Source organism: Folsomia candida, unplaced genomic scaffold, assembly GCF_002217175.1.
Source record: "Folsomia candida strain VU population unplaced genomic scaffold, ASM221717v1 Fcan01_Sc019, whole genome shotgun sequence".
NCBI lineage: Eukaryota > Metazoa > Arthropoda > Collembola > Entomobryomorpha > Isotomidae > Folsomia > Folsomia candida.
This window is the reverse complement of record NW_019091211.1, coordinates 2,097,443-2,115,103: the sequence shown is the minus strand read 5'-3', so window position 1 is coordinate 2,115,103 and position 17,661 is coordinate 2,097,443. Positions and strand designations below refer to the sequence as shown.

Below are 17,661 nucleotides of genomic sequence, written 5' to 3'. Positions count from 1 at the left end.
AAGTTATAAACTTCCAGTAGCATCGAACTAAAGACACATCCACATAAATTTACTACAATGTATTCAGCAAATTTCAAGTCAACAAGTCTACTGTCAAGCTAGACCAACCATGGGAATTAAAATAATCCGATTGCATTCAGAGACAATGTCGTCAATAAATGTTAGACTTTAAATCAACAATCGTAACATTCCTTACGTAAGTAAATATATTGCGCAACAGGGCAGAAATCGTAATAAAGCATAGCATATTTAAATATCTGGATAACCATATTAAATAGGTACCAGCATAGTAAATAGTTACCACAAAACAAGACTTGCTCAGCATTCAGTTAACCTTATCAAATCTCATGAGACATCTCATCACATGCGAAACCCAAACTGGAATAATTTCTCCCACAAAAAAAACACTTTCATACCGACTTGAAACATTGTTACAATTAACAAGCTCAGATTTTAATTCTTGATTCTTCTTTATGAAGCGCCAGACAGGAAATATGCATGCTATAAGATTACCAGGTCATCAAAAATCTAGTCTAGTGTCAAGGTAACATTTGCACGAGAACAACAATGGCAATTAAACAACCAAGGCGTTCCATTTTGCGGTCCATCCTGGACTTCGTTATGCTCATTGTTCTTTTAATTTTCATCGGACCATGTGTCAAAATATTTAATTATTTTAACATGAGCACCCGAAATTGTTATACGACTCACAAACGACATGCGAAAAAGGTTGAAAACGTCCAGGCTCAAGTTCGGCGATGGATCGAGGGTGGCAGAAAGGGTCACATGTGCACTGCGAAACCAGGCTGGAAGAGCTTCTCAATTCATAAAGTTGACAAAAGAGGTTTCTACAAGGTGGAAGTGGATTTAAATGACATAATTGAAATCGACGTGGAGAACAAGGTGAGATAAAGGATTTCCTTGTCTAGTAATTAGCAATGAAGTAATTGTTTAATTAATTTTGGGCAGAGGTTAATCGTCGAGCCTGGAATGATGATGGGCCAACTAACTAAAATACTTACGGATAAGGGATTTACCATCCCAGTTGTTCCAGAATTGGATTCGTTAACAGTCGGTAAGATCTTATCTATTAAATTTGAAGTCACCTACACAATTTAATTTTTTGACACTTTTTCAGGTGGACTAATCTGTGGGGCAGGGTGTGAGACGAGTAGTCATCACTACGGAGTGTTTGCAGATGCTGTGACCTCTTTCGAATTGGTCACGGCTGATGGCGACGTTCTGAATTGTTCAGAGGTTAGGAAACAATAAAATCCTCAAATTTATTCCAGAGGAATATTTATATTTCGCTAAAATATATCGCTAAAAATTTTAACGATCCAGAGAAATTGAAATTGTAAACTTTAATTTTAGACTGAAAACTCAGACTATTTCTACGCAGTCTCTCATTCTTACGGAACGATCGGGTTTCTCACTTCAGTATCTATACCGCTGATCCCTGCTGGAAAGTAAGTTTTCATTCACATCCGAGAAAACTAGTCTTATCCCTATTTGATTTTTAAGAAATTGGCCATCATAAACATGTAAAAACCTCTCATTTAAAAAAGATCTGACCATATTTAATTTCATCCAACCCCGTATTTTCAGATACATGCAAATCGAGTACGTCCACGTCGATTCGATCCCGAACGCTGTGAAGCTAATGCAGCAAAGAAATAAGAACCACGCGTACGTGGAAGGCATCATTTACTCGATGACCGACGTCATGCTCATGTTTGGCGACATGACCTCCAACCCGTCCGACCCTTCTCGGATAAATTATATTAATCGATGGTACAAGCCGTTTTTTCACAATATCGTGGAAAACGTGATGAGCAGAATGAAATCGTCTAAAAATAATGCCAAATATATTGAGTACTTTCCTCTCCGCGACTATTTTCATCGACATTCGCGAGGAATGTTTTGGCAGTTTGAAAATACACTGCCCGCTCTGAGTAACCCGCTAATCATGCTTGTCTTTGGATGGGTGCATCCTTTGAATATACACGCGGTGTGGGCCCTGTTTCCAAATTTTTTCTACAGATTTATTACTCGAATTCAACTACTTCAAGATTTTTGCGTCCCTACTGTAAAATTGGATGAATTTTTGCAAAAATGTGACACGATTTACAAGGTTGTGACTAACTAATATTTGCATATTTAAATTAGTACCTTACCACTGACATTGGCACAGGTCTACCCTATTTGGCTTTGTCCAGTGAAGCTTCAGAATCGGTCAATGGCGAAGACGCCAGCTGTTTATGGTGGGGATTACATGGATCTTGGCTTTTATGGAACTCCGATCAACGCAGGTCGCAGTATTGCCGACAGAATTCGTGAATGCGAACAATATGTGCTAAAAAATAATGGGTAACTTTCCAGGCTAAAGAAACTAACAGATGATGGGAAATTGTTCAAAATAGTGACAATTTACGTATTATTTAGATTCCTTGGATTGTATGCGGACGTATTTTTGAATAAGGAAGACTTGCGCCAAATGTTTTATACAATTCCGTACGATAAGGTTCGGCAGGCGTCGAGCAGTTGCAGAAAAGCATTTCCAGACGTTTTCGACAAGGCTATGAGACGAATCAAATAGTTCGTTCGGACAAAATGCAGGGTGATTCATGTGCAAAATGAGATTAGGTAATTAAGTAACATCGCTTTCGTTGTGTTTCGATAAACCCAAATATACTTCACATATTGAGTGTTGATGACATAAGGTTTAATATATGTGTAAAATTCACGTTATAAAGATGTAAGCCAAGTGGCCTGAAACGTCATATATTTTAAGTATTTTTTTAGTTATCAGACTTGTTAATTTTTAGCTTCGTTCCCGTGCATCAAATAACTGATCAAAATCATTATATGTATGTACATTAATCAAAATAGGATAACAGTACTGTGTTAATAGCTTCGAGAAATTTTCTAAATTTAATTTTCTGAATACTAACACAACGCAAATTTCTTTAGGCTTTGTATGTACGTAAATGAGTTGCGATTCTAAACGAGGCTTTGCCGTGAGTACGCCCAGTATTTCTCTTTTAAATGATATTGCTTTAATCTTATGTTTGCCGTTTAAATACATGCATACATGTAATATCAGCTCAAAGGGTGCAATATTACCCGTATTGCTTTCTTTATTCGCTTCAGGTGTAAATTAGTTGAGCTAAAAAATGGTGGCATTAATGGATGCACAAATGATTTGTGACAAATCTAATAAACATCAATAAATATGTATGTAAGTAACAATGAAAAACACCATTTATTGCAAAATCAATCCAGTGTACGATTCCTTTGTTGTCATGATTTCATGCTCTAGACAATGTAACCTTTCCTGAATGGTAATGAAGGGTTAAAAGCTTGGTTAAATTTATAGTTTAGTATTACGTATTTAGATGCCAAGGACAACATTCCAAGTGTAACACAATAATGCAGCTGCTTTAATGAACATATTGATCCAGTCGCTATCCAGAATTTTCAACGAATGGATTAAATTTCAAATACATAAGGGTTTCAAAAAATGTTTTGTAGGCCTTTAATTCCTCTTTTCCTTATTTTGCATGTCGTGCATGGACAGGAATTCGCAGAAGAATATTTCCAACGGTAAGCGAAGATGGATTTTTGTAGATTGCGTAGTAAATTGTAAACCAAAACCCAACCAACCCAAATATTAATCCGCTGCTATGGGTATCCAATTTGCTGAGGAAACCATGTGCGTTATGCTGTAATGGTGAGTGTTTCGATTTCTGCTACATTTGTTGCGCTGGAAAGCAAGAAACGCAAAAAATTTAGGGTACAAGAAATTGCAAGAAAGTGCAAAAAAATATGCGCATCTAGAGACGAGCTCTATGACCTATAGCCGGGGAAAGTAGTTTCATGGGCCTTGCCTTTCCACTGTAAAACCACTTTCTTCGGTTATTTCTTGCAAGTGGTTACTTGCACCTCAATCACTGGTACTGGTGCTGATGCATTTGCATATTACGGCAAATGCTGTACATTCATACAGTGAAATTCCAGTATCCGGCTCGGCATACGGCAGCCGTATCCTTTAATTCTTTACGTGAAAAATGATATAAACAAAGGCAACGGTAATTCGATGTTGGTCGGGTTTGAACTATTTTAATTTTTATTACCTAACCGAGTCGTTACTACAAAAGTTGACCTCTTAGCTTCCACGCAACGTTGAATCATGGGATTAGTGGATGTCATCCAGGATTTAAAGAACCTTCATCTAGAGTGCTCGGGGCAAGTGTAAAGTGTCGCGATACCACGACGGCGTCTTATTTGGTGAGCTTCGTTTTATGTACAAATCGTTAGAAAATGGTTCTAGGTTGTCATCCCGACAAACTATCTGCTGGCCTAAACGACGATTTGTCACCATCGGAATCTTGATCAGGCGTGGAAACTCTGGGGCAAAGTATCCTTCTAAAGTTCAGATCTGCTGATCACAAATTCGACGCCGTGGACAAACCGTCCTTGAAACAAACATGATCAAAATTAAAACAGGATTCAGAATCATTTAATCTACATGCAAATCGTATTTTTTTCCGCTGCATGAAAATGTTTAGGTAAAGAAAGACCCACCCCACACCATATTTGGACAGGGTGTCATTTGATGGATACCTCTCGTTCTCCACCAAATGACACGAAAATGACCCCAACAATAACATAATTATGGATTCAATAATTCTGAAGCTGATTTTATGCCATATTTTGGCCATGTTTGAATATGCTTATCAGGGATAATATTTGACACCCGGTATAAAACAAAATTTTCAATTTTTTATATTCGTAGTGCTTCTTAATCTGCGTTTATCGAAACTTTGAGTACATCGTGCCCGAAAAAGAGGACGAATTGGATTACGCAATGGCGGATATTGTAACAATGGTATGTTTAATTTAAAGTGCCAAAATCCCCCAATTCGAATATAACATAGCTTTTCTTAACTTAGGAAACTTTCGACATGACGCAGAAAGAAGGGCGCGACAGTTATACAAAAATTTCTCGGGCGAGATACCAATGTGGGAAGGATTGTGAGTTTTAATAAATATGTGTTCGAAAAAACTAAAAAATAATTGTAATTTCATGTAATAATTATATCATCAGATTTGGATACGAGACATGGAAATTTTTCCCTAACTTTTGACGAGTCAGAGAAATGCGCGTCGTCCGCACAATTCTTCGTATGTTCTATAAAAAGCTTGGTGAGCCCTTTTCGCCAAATTTGGGGACTAATCATGCATTATATTTGAACATAAAATCCACCATTTATGCACAAGTCCATTTCGAAGTCAAATGGTCTATGTACGTTCACTATTAGAAATCTGGTATATCTAGCCACCCAGGTATTGATTTCTCGGTATTGACGTTGCTACCGCTTGGTATTAAAATTATTAGTACCGGTCCGTAGAAATTTCCTACCGAAACATCAAAACTTTAATACCAAGCAAGCTCTTATATACTACACGGTACTAGTTATTTATAAGTTACTAAATAATACCAATTTGGTATAGTCATATATGTATGAATATCGCTTGGTATTATTTTAATACTGGATTTATAAAAGTGTTCAAGTCGTATTTTTATAAACATGTGAAAAGTTTTGGGTGCATTTGTGTGCAACTGCCCTCAAGACTCGCAAAGTCCCACTATCGTCTTGCAGACTTTGAAGTGACTTCAAATTACATATATTAAGCAATTGCCAATCTTAAACAATTGTTAATATGTTTTGACAGACGTGTGACGATGAGAAGTATGCCGTCCGTTGAGCAACAAACCATTCAATATTTCGTTATGCGAACAAGAGTAATAAAGTAAAGCGTTACTGCTTGTATACATAATTTGTACAAAATAATTTCATAAATTTGAACTGAAATTTGATGAATTTGAAAAACTGTAGGGAAAAACTTACTCGGAGTTTACAAAACAAACAAAAATTTGCATACAAAATTTGTCAAAGATCCGTGCACAGGGAAGGGTCAATTTTGACGAATTTTGGGAATAGTATGTTGGATGACTCACACAATTTTTTGTAACTAACAAGAGAATGATAACTTATCATTGATAAGATGACTTGACATATCCAAAATTTATCATGAAATATTTTATGCAGCATTATTGCAACCACACAATACACATGCATTAATTTATACATGTACATGCGATCTGCCAGTTTGCATATAGGTATTCCAATTATTACTCCAGAAACTTATTTTAACACAAAAAAGGCAATGTCAAATTTAAATTGGAGATCTCAATTTCCGCATAACATCATTTTTTCCGGTCGCATAAATAGCACCAACTGTTTGCTAATTTTATTCACACCCAAGCACCTGGTAGATAGTCATGGAAGCAATTCAACCGTTCACACTTTTCTCAATCTTGCTCGCCTCAGGTGTAGCTCAGGTATGGATATTCATAATTTATCCAAATTTTTACTAAATTTCAATTTTTTACTGTATTTTGTTAAAATTCTTCGAAAAAACTTCCTTATAAATTATATTGTACCAAATTAATTAACAGTTTCCCGGAATATTTACCGGAATTGGGCAATACTTCCCAATATCGATTCCAATACCAGGACCAGGAGCATTTTTCCGTCCAAGACCGTCAACCACGCGACCAATAACGATTCCCTCAACCACTTTTTCCTCGGTTAATTACAATTACACTCAACAAATTTCTGTTCTAAATGAGACGGAAATACTGACCACTTTCACACCACCAGAAATTAGTAGTACCACGATAAGCATTGCTATCGAGGTACCAAGTTCCACTGAGGACCCACTGGTTACCGATGTCACATTTTCAGAGTCGACCCTCGTTGACCTGCCAGAATTTGGTAATATTTCGACTCTTTCGCCACAACTGGAACCACCCAACACGACAGATTCCCTAATTATTGTACTACCAGAAGAATCCCAAGTCGTGTCTTGAATGCTAAATACTGATAGATATGTAAATATTTAATATCAGTTCAAACTCCATGAAAATAATTTTTAAGGGGGAATTAAATTATATTCGGTTAGATTTTTTTTAACGTTTAAAATTCGACCACTGATCTTTCAATCCTCTTTTAATGAATTGGGTACAATTTTTTGTATAACTTTGAACTAAATACATGCGCATATTTACAAATATATATTTTAATATGTATATATTTAAATACATGCATGCAAATAAATTCATGAACGAAGCATCATGCATTTGGTTGGTAACTATCAGATTGGTGATTGCTCAATATTCTCGTATGCTAAAAAACGACTGCTCGCGGCTGCAGACAAAATCCCTACGACCGGCTGCAAAGAAAAACTCGCAAATAATTAATTAAAAAATTAACTATTAAAATAAGATACGTAAATAGTACAGTTACCATATTTTAAACATGGTAGTTATGCCTGGACCAACCGGGCATCCCCGTACCTTTCCGTTTCAAGATCAAATCGATAAAATTATTTTTGAATATATTGCAAACAACCAAAGAAATTGTAAAATTAAGAATGGAAGGGAGATGACCCTTATTATAAAACTGGTCTTATATACCAAGACCGAACCGAACGCTTATATCCATCAATATCTCAAACTTCTCGAGGACAAAGTGGTAATACTAATTTAAAACTGAATTTAAAAATATGAGCTGTGATATGCCTTTGCATTTTATTTATTATTTCATATTTTTATTCATTACAGACTTTAAACCATGGCGATCACTGGGTTCCGTTATGTTGGGCTTATTCTGAAATTTCTGAAATTCTTAACCACAGAAACCTTCCCCCTGACGCAGGTCGTCGAAAATTGAAAGAATTCTTCCAATTTTGCATCCTTCGTCGTGCCAGCGTGTGTTAACTTAAATATTTGCTACACAATTTCCATTTTGTAATCAATGTCAATTATTATTTATAGAGTTTGTTCGACCTACACCAAATCATGGTGATGATGGACCATTCAGGCAGGTTGGGTCCCCTGAGTCGAGAAACAGTTCTAGAATTAGTGAAAATTGGACATTCCCAACTAGGAACATGCACAATAGAGGAAATTATCCTTCACAAAGCGAGAATTTTGTCTCAAAACAAACGCTTTCCAGAAATCAAGTCGTTGGACGATATTGGACCAGCTGTTTACGGAAGTGACCCTGTAAAAATGACAATTTCAGACTTCTACCCGACAATCTTCGAAACTGCGGAACGAATCGAGATCCCCCACATCTTCCAGCGGTTGCAAGCTTCTTTCAGAGAAAAGATCCAGTCCGGCATGAGTCTGACGGATGTGCCCAAACTGATAAGAGAGATGGTGGATGTTTGTCCTGCTAACGAAAAAGCTAATGGAACAATATGGCACATGTTGGATAAGATGAGTAAAAACGAGTCACTCGGTGTCATCGACGCTTTGGCCTTCCTTTGGGTTTATGTCGGCGTGTTGGAGAAGAGAAGGATTGCGATCGGCGAAATTCGTCGAGCTAAACGTAAAGTGGACGCTCTCGCCGGTAGACTTTTTCAAGCAGCAGTCCAAAAAGAGGTGAAAATAAATTTAAAATACCAATGCTAATCGATATGCTAATTTTTCATCATTTAATCTCGTAGAATATAGAGCACGTTGCTAATCTTTGGAATGCGGTACGGTACTTGCACAATCCCACACCGAAGGGGGGCGACTTTTCAATTACGAAAGCCATTTTACATGAAGCGTATCCAAACATGGACTTATCCATGGACTATTCAAGGGTCAGTTACGAGCCAGATAAATTCTTCAAGGCGATGTCTACGAATAGACCTTTACGACCAGCAGAGGAGACGGAAAGAAGTGACAACTCAGAAGACGCTAAAATTGTTCAGGACGGAGCCAAGAAACTAAAAAAGAAGGAGCATAAACATAAATCCAGTGGTGACCAGCGTCAAACCGAGGCCAATTTAGTCCCAAATCAAACATATACTAATGATCAAGGTCAACAATCAACTTTGGAGGCAACGGATTTGACACCCCCACCCACACCAGAGCTTGACTACCAATCACCCACTGCAACTGCATCGTCACCCCCTCCAAGAACGAAGAAGAAAAAACGTGACACGGATGAAAATTCTGGCGTGATCCTTGAGAAAGTTGTTTCCACTGTCGACCCCACAGATTTAGAAATTGACACAGAAGAATTACCCCCACAAGACATTAAACTAGAGAATACAGAACCTCCTCTATCTTCCACGGCAACGAATACTTGCAAGAAAAATAAGAAACGGAAACGGGACGGTGAATCTATTCCACTCCAAAGTCAAGGCCTTACAGATTCTGACCCCAACGACAGCAGCACGACAGCAAATATATCCATTTCGAAAAAGAAGAAAAGAAAACACGAGAAAAAATCAGATGACCCGATCATCCCGAATCCGGAGAGGAAAAACTCCACCAGGCAACCACTATAAATGAGAACGATCCTACTTCTATACCAGAGGTCAATTTAGATGAGCCACCAGTTCAAGAACAAATTCAAACTCTTGCATCAAAAAAGAAAATAAAATCCAAACCAAATCCGGACCATGCAAAACATGCCAATAATGCACAACAAGAACAATATTTGTTCCCCCCTCCACCCAATGATGATGATGATCTACCCCAGGCATCATTTCCAGACCCGACTTCTTCTAATGCAATCTTATTCATCACAGATCCAAACGTCCACATAAGAATGAATCCGTTTCTCTTACCCTCGGATAACACCCTTGGTTTTTCCGCCAGAAGTATTTTACCTTCAAAGAAGATGAAAAGGTCAAAGAAAAATGAAGATTCTCCCGCTCTTCCTCCACTGGAGGAGGAGCCAGAAATTCCCATAATTCCGCCCGACTGCACGGAGACCCTTATGAGGATTAAATTCACCTCAAGCGAGTACCTCGACGCGACACTGGCCGACAATTATTATGCTCAAGGGATCAAAGTGGTCAATGGGATTCGTCGAGTCGTGTTTTATCATCGAGTGAATATTTAGTTTCATTTCTTAATTGGGATTACTTACATATTTATTATTATTTATGTATGCAGATGGGGTTTTTGAATCTTTACAATTGTTCAATAAATTTTGTAATTTGCTAAATATGAATAAAAAATTGAAACTTTTGATAGACATGTGTGTAGATTTTGCAATGGACCCTGCATAATTTTCTTCGAAAATGTAAAGTAACGTGCGATCCTCTGATTTCGCATGCACCTCAGCAAATGACATGTTTATTTTCACGATTTTGCTCTTGAGCTGCTACATATTTCACATTTTTTACTCAATATTTGTCTCTGCTAATTTAATGTGCATTCACATGTGAATGCTGTATGTGTGTTCCTGCAATCTGTATGTACTTAAATGCTAGTCTACCGTGCGAATCGCCCACGTGGAAAAAGTTGGAAATAAGTAAGCACTTATCAAAAACACGCAAGACGTATTCGTAACTTATCCCAATTTAATTGTTCATTGTAAATTAATCAAGTTTAGTTATATTAAAGTAAGTTAAATGTGTAAAGTAAGTAGATTAAAGCAAATAAACTCGTCTAAAACTAAAACTAATCAACAAAATTAGCCATACAAGATCAACGCATGGGATAAAACTAACAGTCAGTGTTAAAACTACTCATAAGACAGACAATAAATAGAAATATTAAGCATTCTCAATTAATTAGTTCGGGCCACGGGCGAAGAATTCAATTCCATATTTTTTCAAATCCTCCGGAATTGAGGGATGAAATCCACCCCGAACACTTTCCAAAGTACCGGCATAAATACAACAGTATTTCCTCAGTTCTTGCGTCCATTTTTCAAGCTCAGACTTTTCCTTCTTCATTCTCATACAACAAACCAGAATGGCTTCCATGAGGTCTATATGCATGTAGGTGGTTGGGACGTTCTTCAGAACGGCATATATCTTCTTTAAAACGTGGAAACACAGGGTGTAAAGACCTTTTTCAACCGACACGCCGGCAGCAATGGTAAAAATTTTAGAATTCGCCAAAGCATAATTCAGCTCTGGCGTCGCGGCACGAAGACGTTCTACTTCGAGGATCGTTCCCAAGTCACGTACGAGAGTGTCGTGATTATACGTATACACGCGTGTGATAGAATTGTAGCTTAGACTTTCGAGTAACTTCCTTCTCTTTGCAATCACAACGGGACATTCGGATCGGTCCTTTTTGCACAGTCGACATTTGCACGTGAAACCTGCAAAACTAACAGATTAAAACTACTTTTCAGGCAGAAATGTAACATTTCTTACCATAACTTTCCATAAAATTTCTCTTGCACAACGGCAGAAGTGGGTCGACATAGCTCATGAGAATCTCCTCCCCCTTTTTCACCTTTTTGAAAGTAGTGACCATCATGACCATGCCAGAGTCATGGTGCCGACAAACCACGTTGGCGTCAACGCAGCTATGATTGATTTTAGACGAGGGGATCCAAACACCACAAGAAATGAACTCGTCCTCATTGCTCGGGTCCGTAACTTCAAAGTCCTCGATACAGTTATATGCATAAATATTTTCGATCCGAGCAATATCCACCTTTGTCACATTAGAGTCTTTATCCGTCAAGATTTTTAGTTCAGGTCCAGCCCAGAGGGTGTAAAGATCCCGGCCAAGATGAGGATCCAGCCAAATCTTATTTGCCATCACACCGACAAGATATTCGTGCGGAGTCGTGTTGAATGTAAACGTCCATTTCTCCTTCGGGGTGACAAATACCGCGGCGAAGGGTTTGCAAACTAGGAGAATTGATCCAGGCTCGAGATCTTGAGTGGCAAAGAGTCCATCGCCCTCGCCAATTTTACTCGGCTGGAGTACAATTGGACCTCGAAATTCGGAGATGCGATCCACCATCCCGACCGGTAAATCTTTCTGAGGTTGAGGCTTCTTGAAGCTCCGTGGCGCTGGTCTGAGTAGAGCACGGATAAGTTCTATGCCAGGTGGTTCGCCCAGTTTAGGAAGAATTTTCCTGAATATTTATAAATAAAAAAATGAATAAAGCCAACTTCTCAACCGCTAAAATAGATAAATAGGATTTAAATGCATTAATTAAAATTTGCTTTTTACTAACTTGGATTTTGCTAAGGATAAGCACCTCAAGTTGAGAAGGTCTTTACTCTGCTCTCCAAGAGATGGGTATTGGTTGAGTTTTTCGTCCAGAAATTCAGTACATGCTGAGTACAGTCTAAGTCCAAAGAGCGCCTTGGCGTGACGATAGATCGCCTTCACGTGGCCATCATCCATCCCTAGAACTTCCTCAGTACAAATTAGAGCTGGATTAAAACATTCCAGCTTTATCAGAGCAGCCGCCTTGTTGGTAAGGATATCCACTAGAAGCGTCGTTTCTGCCGGGGTTATCTCCTCCCCGTCGTCAGGTAAGTATTCCAGAGCCAGGTCGTAGAATCGGATCGCATCGGTTGATCGGTTTTCGACGAATCCCTTGTTGCCAACGTTCTTGAGCTTGGTCGCAATCTCGAGGTCGCTTAGGTCAGGAGAGAACTCCCAAAAGGGGAGCGATTTCAGCAAGGCTCGAGATTCGAGGGGTAGATCTGACTCCCATTTAACATCTGGACACAGAAATTATTATGAAGGTAAATTATAAAGATATTTACTTGATGTATTTATAAATCGTAGCGTACCTGGAAATAGCAATCTCATCCTTTTCGGGCTGAGTATCTCTACATCCGCCGGATTCTCAACAATCAACCCAAGGACGGCGAATTTGTCGTAAGGCTTTTGAAACACGGGATTCTTCACAATTAACATCGTCCCCAGTGGGAGCACCGCCTCGAAATCTGACTTCTTCATGAAAGCATCAACCGAGTAATTAAACATGGCTAGTCGCATGGCCAGCTTTCCTTCCGGGTCCTCCACAGCGGCGTCCAGTCCGACCATCTTGCTTGAAGGAGTTATGGTTCGACAAAGGAAAAACTTCCCTTTCAAGACCTTCATTAAAAGTAAAATCAAAATTAATTCATGAATTTTAAACCAATTTCATAAAACTCACTTGTCCCACATTCTTCACCAGTGTTTCGATACTGACACAATTTTCCATTTTCAGCTCCACCTCCATACTCTCGTCATACGTGGAGTGGGTTTCTGAACACCCTAACACCATCAGCTCCACCCATTTCCGCTCGGACAGGTTTTCCGCGAAGGTTTCCGGATCGATGGCGTCACGAGAGATGCGATTCATTACGGAAATGACGATGCTTCTCGTCGTAACGTGACGGATTGTTATCAGTTCTTGAGAACTTTGGGGAATGGTGACCCCCGTTTCTGGCAACTTGACCGGAGGAGGCGGATTCTTTGCTTTAGGACCCTTTTTCTTACGCGATTTAGAATTTTCGACTACTGACATTTTTATAGCGGGGGGTATACCCAAGGGGGAAATATTTATATATTTTTTGTTATGGCTCACTCTCCGTCAGCTGGAAATGACGACTCGGTGACGGTTGAAGAGTTTACCCCTCGCTCTGACTCTCTCATATTCTCGTTATGCCCTAAGTGCACTGATACTGAAAAATCTAAAGCAAGTCTTTGTTCTGTGGAAAAGTTGATGAAATTGTTATGCAATTATATTTACCACACAACACTTTTCTATTTCCTATTCATATTACCTGAAATTTAAACCATTAAACTTTGCATAGTGGGAATTTATGTTTTTAAATTAGTATGAATTTCGAGATTTGTAAGAGATTCCGTCAACATTTTTTAAATATCTTTTTATATGAATCCTAGGCTTGATGTCTCATTTTCCGAATTATCATGAAATTCATACTTAACTCTGTTATTCTTCAAAATTGATTAATTTTATTCTGTTGTAATTTACAACTTATAAATTAAGCTTTTAATGCCCTTAGTATGGGATATCATATACATATGTATGTATTAATATGTAAACGCAGTATTCGAGTCATGCAAAAAACATGAGTTTGGTGGAATATTTATGCGTCAATAAAGCCCTCTTCACACCAAGATTTGGATGGCACCGACATCAATGGCATGCAGTCAAAATCAGTAGTGTGAAATACAAACCGGCGTGGCCAGAGATTCTGTTCATCGTTTTCCTCGATGTCGGTGCTGCAGTTTTTCCAATTAGAACAAGCTATGCGGCAAAACCGCTGAAAATTTCTATTTTTTCATACCAAATATGAGTTATGGATTTTAATTTTAGAAATCGCGCCATATCTTAAAAACCAAGGCTTATTTCGAAAAAGTCAATCAGTCGAGGGCACTAGCCGGGACCTTCCCCAATACGATCCCGTTTAGTTTAGGTTACCAAAATGTATCGTCTAGGCTGTAGCTCAGTGGAGAAATTGGTAGCCGAAATTGCAAAATTTTTCGGAAATTTGAACTTACCGCCTGTACCTAGCATTATTTCGAAAAAATTTTCGAGTAAATATTATAGATAATGCGGTTATGAACATATTTGCTATTACATACAACTTTGTGTTATGCACCCAATTCATTCAGCGAAACATTTATGATTTCGAAACCGAAAAATCGGTTTTTATTGAATTTCTTGAAAATGGTTCAAGATACCATGAATTAGAAAAAAGTCATTTTAAAACTTTTCGAGAGGCATCTAATGCACTTTACGGCATCTCTTTACGCCCAACCGTTGTTTTGTACGAGCCCCCGACATTTCCCATAAGAGTGCCTGACAACATACTATATGTTCCACATATAGCGCCAAATGTCTCAGGTTGCCCCGACATTTGAGCTTATGGTGGAAAAAATAGAAAAATGAATTGACAGAGCTGCAGCAGAAAAAATGGAGTGTGCTGATTGGTTTAGCCAGTCTCAGCTTGCACTCCGCGCGATTTGAAATTATTTTAATTATTTTTTGATTCTCTAAACTTGATTTTCGCCAAGAAGAATTCTTGTAAACAGTTTAATATTTCATTATTTGTATTACGAATATCCCTCACTATTTGGATTAATCTGGTTGAAGTTAAAATTAAATTGGTTTTAGAAAAGTAGAGAACCTACAAATTTCTGCAATAACGGATTTGTAAACATAGATTCATATTTTCCGCTTCTCTCAGCAGTATTTAGTCTCCCAGAAAATGCACATTTACCAGTGCCAGAAAATTCAGCCGTGTGAACAATTCACAATTTTTCTGCCACTGACACCCATGCCACAAGTTTCGTGTTGCATCCAAATCTTGGTGTGAAGAGGGCTTAATTGATGATCACGGCCGCCTCGTAAATGTCGCCTGGAACGGATACGGTTTTAAAGTGAATCCAGTCCTCAAATCCAATCTGGGCATTTCTTGACCTTTCGGAACGCTCAATTTGTACCGTTGGAGGAGTGAGGTGACCAACAAAAATGCAACAATGTTCGCATGTAGTTCTCCAGGACAGTTCCTCTTCCCTGGAGACAATAGTTAATTAATAATAAATTATTACATGACCATTATTACGTAACTCTAAATATCTAACTCACACTCACCAAAGGAAAAAGAGATAATGCTCCCTGCATTCACAACTTGTCCATCCTCGTTAAGAAAACGTTCCGGTCTGAATGCATCTGGATCTGTCCAATTTTCCTCGCTCTCATTGTAGAGCCGCGTGTCTACCATGATAATGGTGTCCTAGCAAGAAACAATGCGCGTACATAGAAATACTGTCCGTCAATTATTATGCACAAATTTCGCACCTTTTTAATAATGTAGTTCTTATAAGAAAAATCCCACAAAGCGCGACGAGGCAGCATATTCTGGAGGAGTCGACCTTTTCGATGCGACTCTAAGAAGAAGGCTTGGATGTACGGCATCCTAATTTTATACAATTATTTAAAAATATGTATACAATTTTTCTTAACAAATTAATTTAAATAAATGCATACTTTTTTCTATCTGAAAAACTGAGGTCTTTCCTATCCGGTGAAACTTTTAGAATTTCTTGATAAATTTTTTCCTGCATTTCAGGATAAACTATGAGATTTAGAATGACAATCTCCATGAAACTGTTGGACGTGTCCGTGCTGGAGAAAAGCACGTCTTGAAATGTTATCTGGAAATTCACCTGTGCACATAAGGTTAATTAATTCTTATTAATTAACTTAAATTTGACATAACTTATTAAGGTAAATTTCCGTACAATTAAAAAGTTTTGGATCCATGCCGCAATTTTGGACAAAGGCTTCCAACAAATTTGTCGGCGTTTTATGTGATGTCGTCCTCCATTTTTCTTCCATTTCCTTAAACAGATTCTGCAAACCGGATAAAATGCTTGTCACATCATCGATCGTTCAAATTTAAAAATATTTCCCTTACTAGAGCAACTAAATTGCATGTCTTGAAAAAGTCCATTTGCACGTCGTATCCTAACGCCTTTGGAAAGACGAATCTCAAAAATGGATACGCATTCACGATGCTGGCCCCAAAAATACCGGATCGAATGCAAGCATCTCCTTTCTCTCCGAGTAGTTTGAGGTACGGGTCATCGTCCAGAGAAAGCTGACCAACCACCATTTGCCACATGATGGAAAGAATGGAATTGTTGTAGAGAAGTTCGACATTGAGGTCGCAGCTCTTCTTTTTATCGGTTCCGATCTTGCCATCAATTGAGGCGAATAGGCGCTGGGATGCATCCTGGAAATTTGATGTTAAAATTTCCTGGGATTGTAAAATTTGAATTTTTGTTTCACCTGAATGAAATACTCCATATCGGAAGATTTACCGAAACCGAATTCCCTCAAAGTTCTAAACGTCCAAGGTCTCAACTTTTCCCAAACTTCACCCTCGGAAAAGATAATCCCTAAATTTTTGTTGAAAGTTCGATCTGCAAACATTCCCGTGAAATCTCGAGCAAACGTGACGTCATTGGTGAGGATGGTTTGCATGGCTTCTTTCGATGTGAGTACCACTATTAAACAGCATGTTTATTTACGTCCAATTTAATGTTAACTTTAACTTTTTCCAATTTAACTTTAATACAGGGAAATTAAATTGTCTAGACATTTTACAACTTGCATAGTTATGTATCTACATACATACATATTTATGTAAATATAAATATGCAAATTATATATGTAAATATTTAAAAATACATGCTCACCTGACTTCTTAGATCCAACCTTTAAGGAATATATTTCTCCATATTTTTCTGCCAAGACTCCCAGCGATAAGGTCATGTTATCAGATGCCATAACCAAATCTAATAAATTTCCTATAACTGGCCATGGTTTTGGCCCTGCAACAAAGCATCAAAATAAGTTCAATAGGATCAAAATTTTGTAAATCAACCGAGTAGACGTATTTTTAAAGGCACAATTTCAAATTAAATATATATGACGCGTTTTTACATAGTCAGATTTCAATTCTTGGCCCAAAAATCGCCAAGCTTAACCAGGTCCATATACTTTAATAAAGTCAAAAATTATATGTAACTCATCGGAATTTTAGAAGAATAAGCGAATTAGCAAATTAATCTGGTTGCAACTCCGTTTTACAAATTGTGTAAAAGAAATATCGAAGTAAATACCTGGTGGTTCCTTGCTACGATCATCTTTGAAACGGAAGTAGTAAATTATCAGCAATGCAGTAACCGCAAGAGCGTAATAGACAAACATGGTTCTCCAGTGAAGCAAATTTTGCTACTGATAGTGAGATAACCATGCAGTATTAAAAATACGATCATTTACAGTTTTATGTTAG

The 17,661-nt window shown here is 38.0% G+C and overlaps 6 protein-coding genes across 7 annotated transcripts; 3 read left to right on the top strand and 3 right to left on the bottom strand.

Moving 5' to 3' along the window:
- The first annotated feature begins 45 nt into the window (after positions 1-45).
- On the top strand, positions 46-3,249 carry LOC110857708 (delta(24)-sterol reductase). Its single transcript, XM_022106320.2, has 7 exons — positions 46-903; positions 970-1,075; positions 1,139-1,257; positions 1,375-1,469; positions 1,609-2,134; positions 2,195-2,370; positions 2,446-3,249. Exons 1-7 carry the CDS (start codon positions 568-570, stop codon positions 2,597-2,599), a joined length of 1,512 nt encoding a protein of 503 aa, XP_021962012.1. The 5' UTR covers positions 46-567; the 3' UTR covers positions 2,600-3,249.
- Positions 3,250-3,419: 170 nt separating this feature from the next.
- LOC110857670 lies at positions 3,420-7,047 on the top strand. 2 transcript variants are annotated; one of them, XM_022106273.2, is made up of 7 exons: positions 3,420-3,606; positions 4,173-4,290; positions 4,799-4,891; positions 4,956-5,037; positions 5,111-5,208; positions 5,740-6,409; positions 6,527-7,047. In XM_022106273.2, the coding sequence occupies exons 1-6, from the start codon at positions 3,524-3,526 to the stop codon at positions 5,770-5,772; spliced, it is 507 nt and encodes a 168-aa protein (XP_021961965.2). In that variant the 5' UTR covers positions 3,420-3,523; the 3' UTR covers positions 5,773-6,409; positions 6,527-7,047. The 2 variants fall into 2 exon arrangements, with proteins under 2 accessions (XP_021961965.2, XP_035714024.1); XM_035858131.1 differs by having other exon boundaries at positions 5,111-6,409.
- A 210-nt stretch (positions 7,048-7,257) lies between these two features.
- On the top strand, positions 7,258-10,112 carry LOC110857669. The gene is made up of 4 exons (XM_022106272.2): positions 7,258-7,604; positions 7,694-7,840; positions 7,907-8,518; positions 8,584-10,112. Exons 1-4 carry the CDS (start codon positions 7,389-7,391, stop codon positions 9,415-9,417), a joined length of 1,809 nt encoding a protein of 602 aa, XP_021961964.1. The 5' UTR covers positions 7,258-7,388; the 3' UTR covers positions 9,418-10,112.
- A 308-nt stretch (positions 10,113-10,420) lies between these two features.
- LOC110857668 lies at positions 10,421-13,490 on the bottom strand. Its single transcript, XM_022106271.2, has 5 exons — positions 13,002-13,490; positions 12,634-12,940; positions 12,066-12,561; positions 11,248-11,963; positions 10,421-11,192 (listed from the first exon to the last, which is right to left on the bottom strand). The coding sequence occupies exons 1-5, from the start codon at positions 13,353-13,355 to the stop codon at positions 10,654-10,656; spliced, it is 2,412 nt and encodes an 803-aa protein (XP_021961963.1). The 5' UTR covers positions 13,356-13,490; the 3' UTR covers positions 10,421-10,653.
- A 1,124-nt stretch (positions 13,491-14,614) lies between these two features.
- On the bottom strand, positions 14,615-16,285 carry LOC118438230 (cytochrome P450 2U1-like). Its single transcript, XM_035858130.1, has 5 exons — positions 16,103-16,285; positions 15,849-16,027; positions 15,660-15,777; positions 15,453-15,594; positions 14,615-15,374 (listed from the first exon to the last, which is right to left on the bottom strand). The coding sequence occupies exons 2-5, from the start codon at positions 15,962-15,964 to the stop codon at positions 15,193-15,195; spliced, it is 558 nt and encodes a 185-aa protein (XP_035714023.1). The 5' UTR covers positions 15,965-16,027; positions 16,103-16,285; the 3' UTR covers positions 14,615-15,192.
- LOC110857899 (cytochrome P450 2K6-like) lies at positions 16,243-17,590 on the bottom strand. The gene is made up of 4 exons (XM_035858248.1): positions 17,489-17,590; positions 17,063-17,197; positions 16,653-16,870; positions 16,243-16,596 (listed from the first exon to the last, which is right to left on the bottom strand). Exons 1-4 carry the CDS (start codon positions 17,574-17,576, stop codon positions 16,243-16,245), a joined length of 795 nt encoding a protein of 264 aa, XP_035714141.1. The 5' UTR covers positions 17,577-17,590.
- Positions 17,591-17,661: the final 71 nt, after the last annotated feature.

What these genes read in the sequence shown, in the direction of transcription:
- LOC110857708 (XM_022106320.2), top strand. Translation starts at nt 568, where the DNA reads ATGGCAATTAAACAACCAAGGCGTTCCATTTTGCGGTCCATCCTGGAC. An exon ending in ACGTTCTGAATTGTTCAGAG is followed by an intron (nt 1,258 to 1,374) that starts GTTAGGAAACAA and finishes CTTTAATTTTAG; the next exon opens with ACTGAAAACTCAGACTATTT. An exon ending in AATGTGACACGATTTACAAG is followed by an intron (nt 2,135 to 2,194) that starts GTTGTGACTAAC and finishes ACATTGGCACAG; the next exon opens with GTCTACCCTATTTGGCTTTG.
- LOC110857670 (XM_035858131.1), top strand. Translation starts at nt 3,524, where the DNA reads ATGTTTTGTAGGCCTTTAATTCCTCTTTTCCTTATTTTGCATGTCGTG. An exon ending in CCACGACGGCGTCTTATTTG is followed by an intron (nt 4,291 to 4,798) that starts GTGAGCTTCGTT and finishes TTATATTCGTAG; the next exon opens with TGCTTCTTAATCTGCGTTTA. An exon ending in TGGCGGATATTGTAACAATG is followed by an intron (nt 4,892 to 4,955) that starts GTATGTTTAATT and finishes TTCTTAACTTAG; the next exon opens with GAAACTTTCGACATGACGCA.
- LOC110857669 (XM_022106272.2), top strand. Translation starts at nt 7,389, where the DNA reads ATGGTAGTTATGCCTGGACCAACCGGGCATCCCCGTACCTTTCCGTTT. An exon ending in AACTTCTCGAGGACAAAGTG is followed by an intron (nt 7,605 to 7,693) that starts GTAATACTAATT and finishes TATTCATTACAG; the next exon opens with ACTTTAAACCATGGCGATCA. An exon ending in GCATCCTTCGTCGTGCCAGC is followed by an intron (nt 7,841 to 7,906) that starts GTGTGTTAACTT and finishes TATTATTTATAG; the next exon opens with AGTTTGTTCGACCTACACCA.
- LOC110857668 (XM_022106271.2), bottom strand. Translation starts at nt 13,355, where the DNA reads ATGTCAGTAGTCGAAAATTCTAAATCGCGTAAGAAAAAGGGTCCTAAA. An exon ending in TTATCCTTAGCAAAATCCAA is followed by an intron (nt 11,964 to 12,065) that starts GTTAGTAAAAAG and finishes ATAAATATTCAG; the next exon opens with GAAAATTCTTCCTAAACTGG. An exon ending in AAATTTTATGGAAAGTTATG is followed by an intron (nt 11,193 to 11,247) that starts GTAAGAAATGTT and finishes TTAGTTTTGCAG; the next exon opens with GTTTCACGTGCAAATGTCGA.
- LOC118438230 (XM_035858130.1), bottom strand. Translation starts at nt 15,964, where the DNA reads ATGGAGATTGTCATTCTAAATCTCATAGTTTATCCTGAAATGCAGGAA. An exon ending in AGTTTTTCAGATAGAAAAAA is followed by an intron (nt 15,778 to 15,848) that starts GTATGCATTTAT and finishes GTATAAAATTAG; the next exon opens with GATGCCGTACATCCAAGCCT. An exon ending in AGAACTACATTATTAAAAAG is followed by an intron (nt 15,595 to 15,659) that starts GTGCGAAATTTG and finishes GTTTCTTGCTAG; the next exon opens with GACACCATTATCATGGTAGA.
- LOC110857899 (XM_035858248.1), bottom strand. Translation starts at nt 17,576, where the DNA reads ATGTTTGTCTATTACGCTCTTGCGGTTACTGCATTGCTGATAATTTAC. An exon ending in TCGTAGCAAGGAACCACCAG is followed by an intron (nt 17,198 to 17,488) that starts GTATTTACTTCG and finishes GCTTTGTTGCAG; the next exon opens with GGCCAAAACCATGGCCAGTT. An exon ending in ATATGGAGTATTTCATTCAG is followed by an intron (nt 16,597 to 16,652) that starts GTGAAACAAAAA and finishes TCAAATTTCCAG; the next exon opens with GATGCATCCCAGCGCCTATT.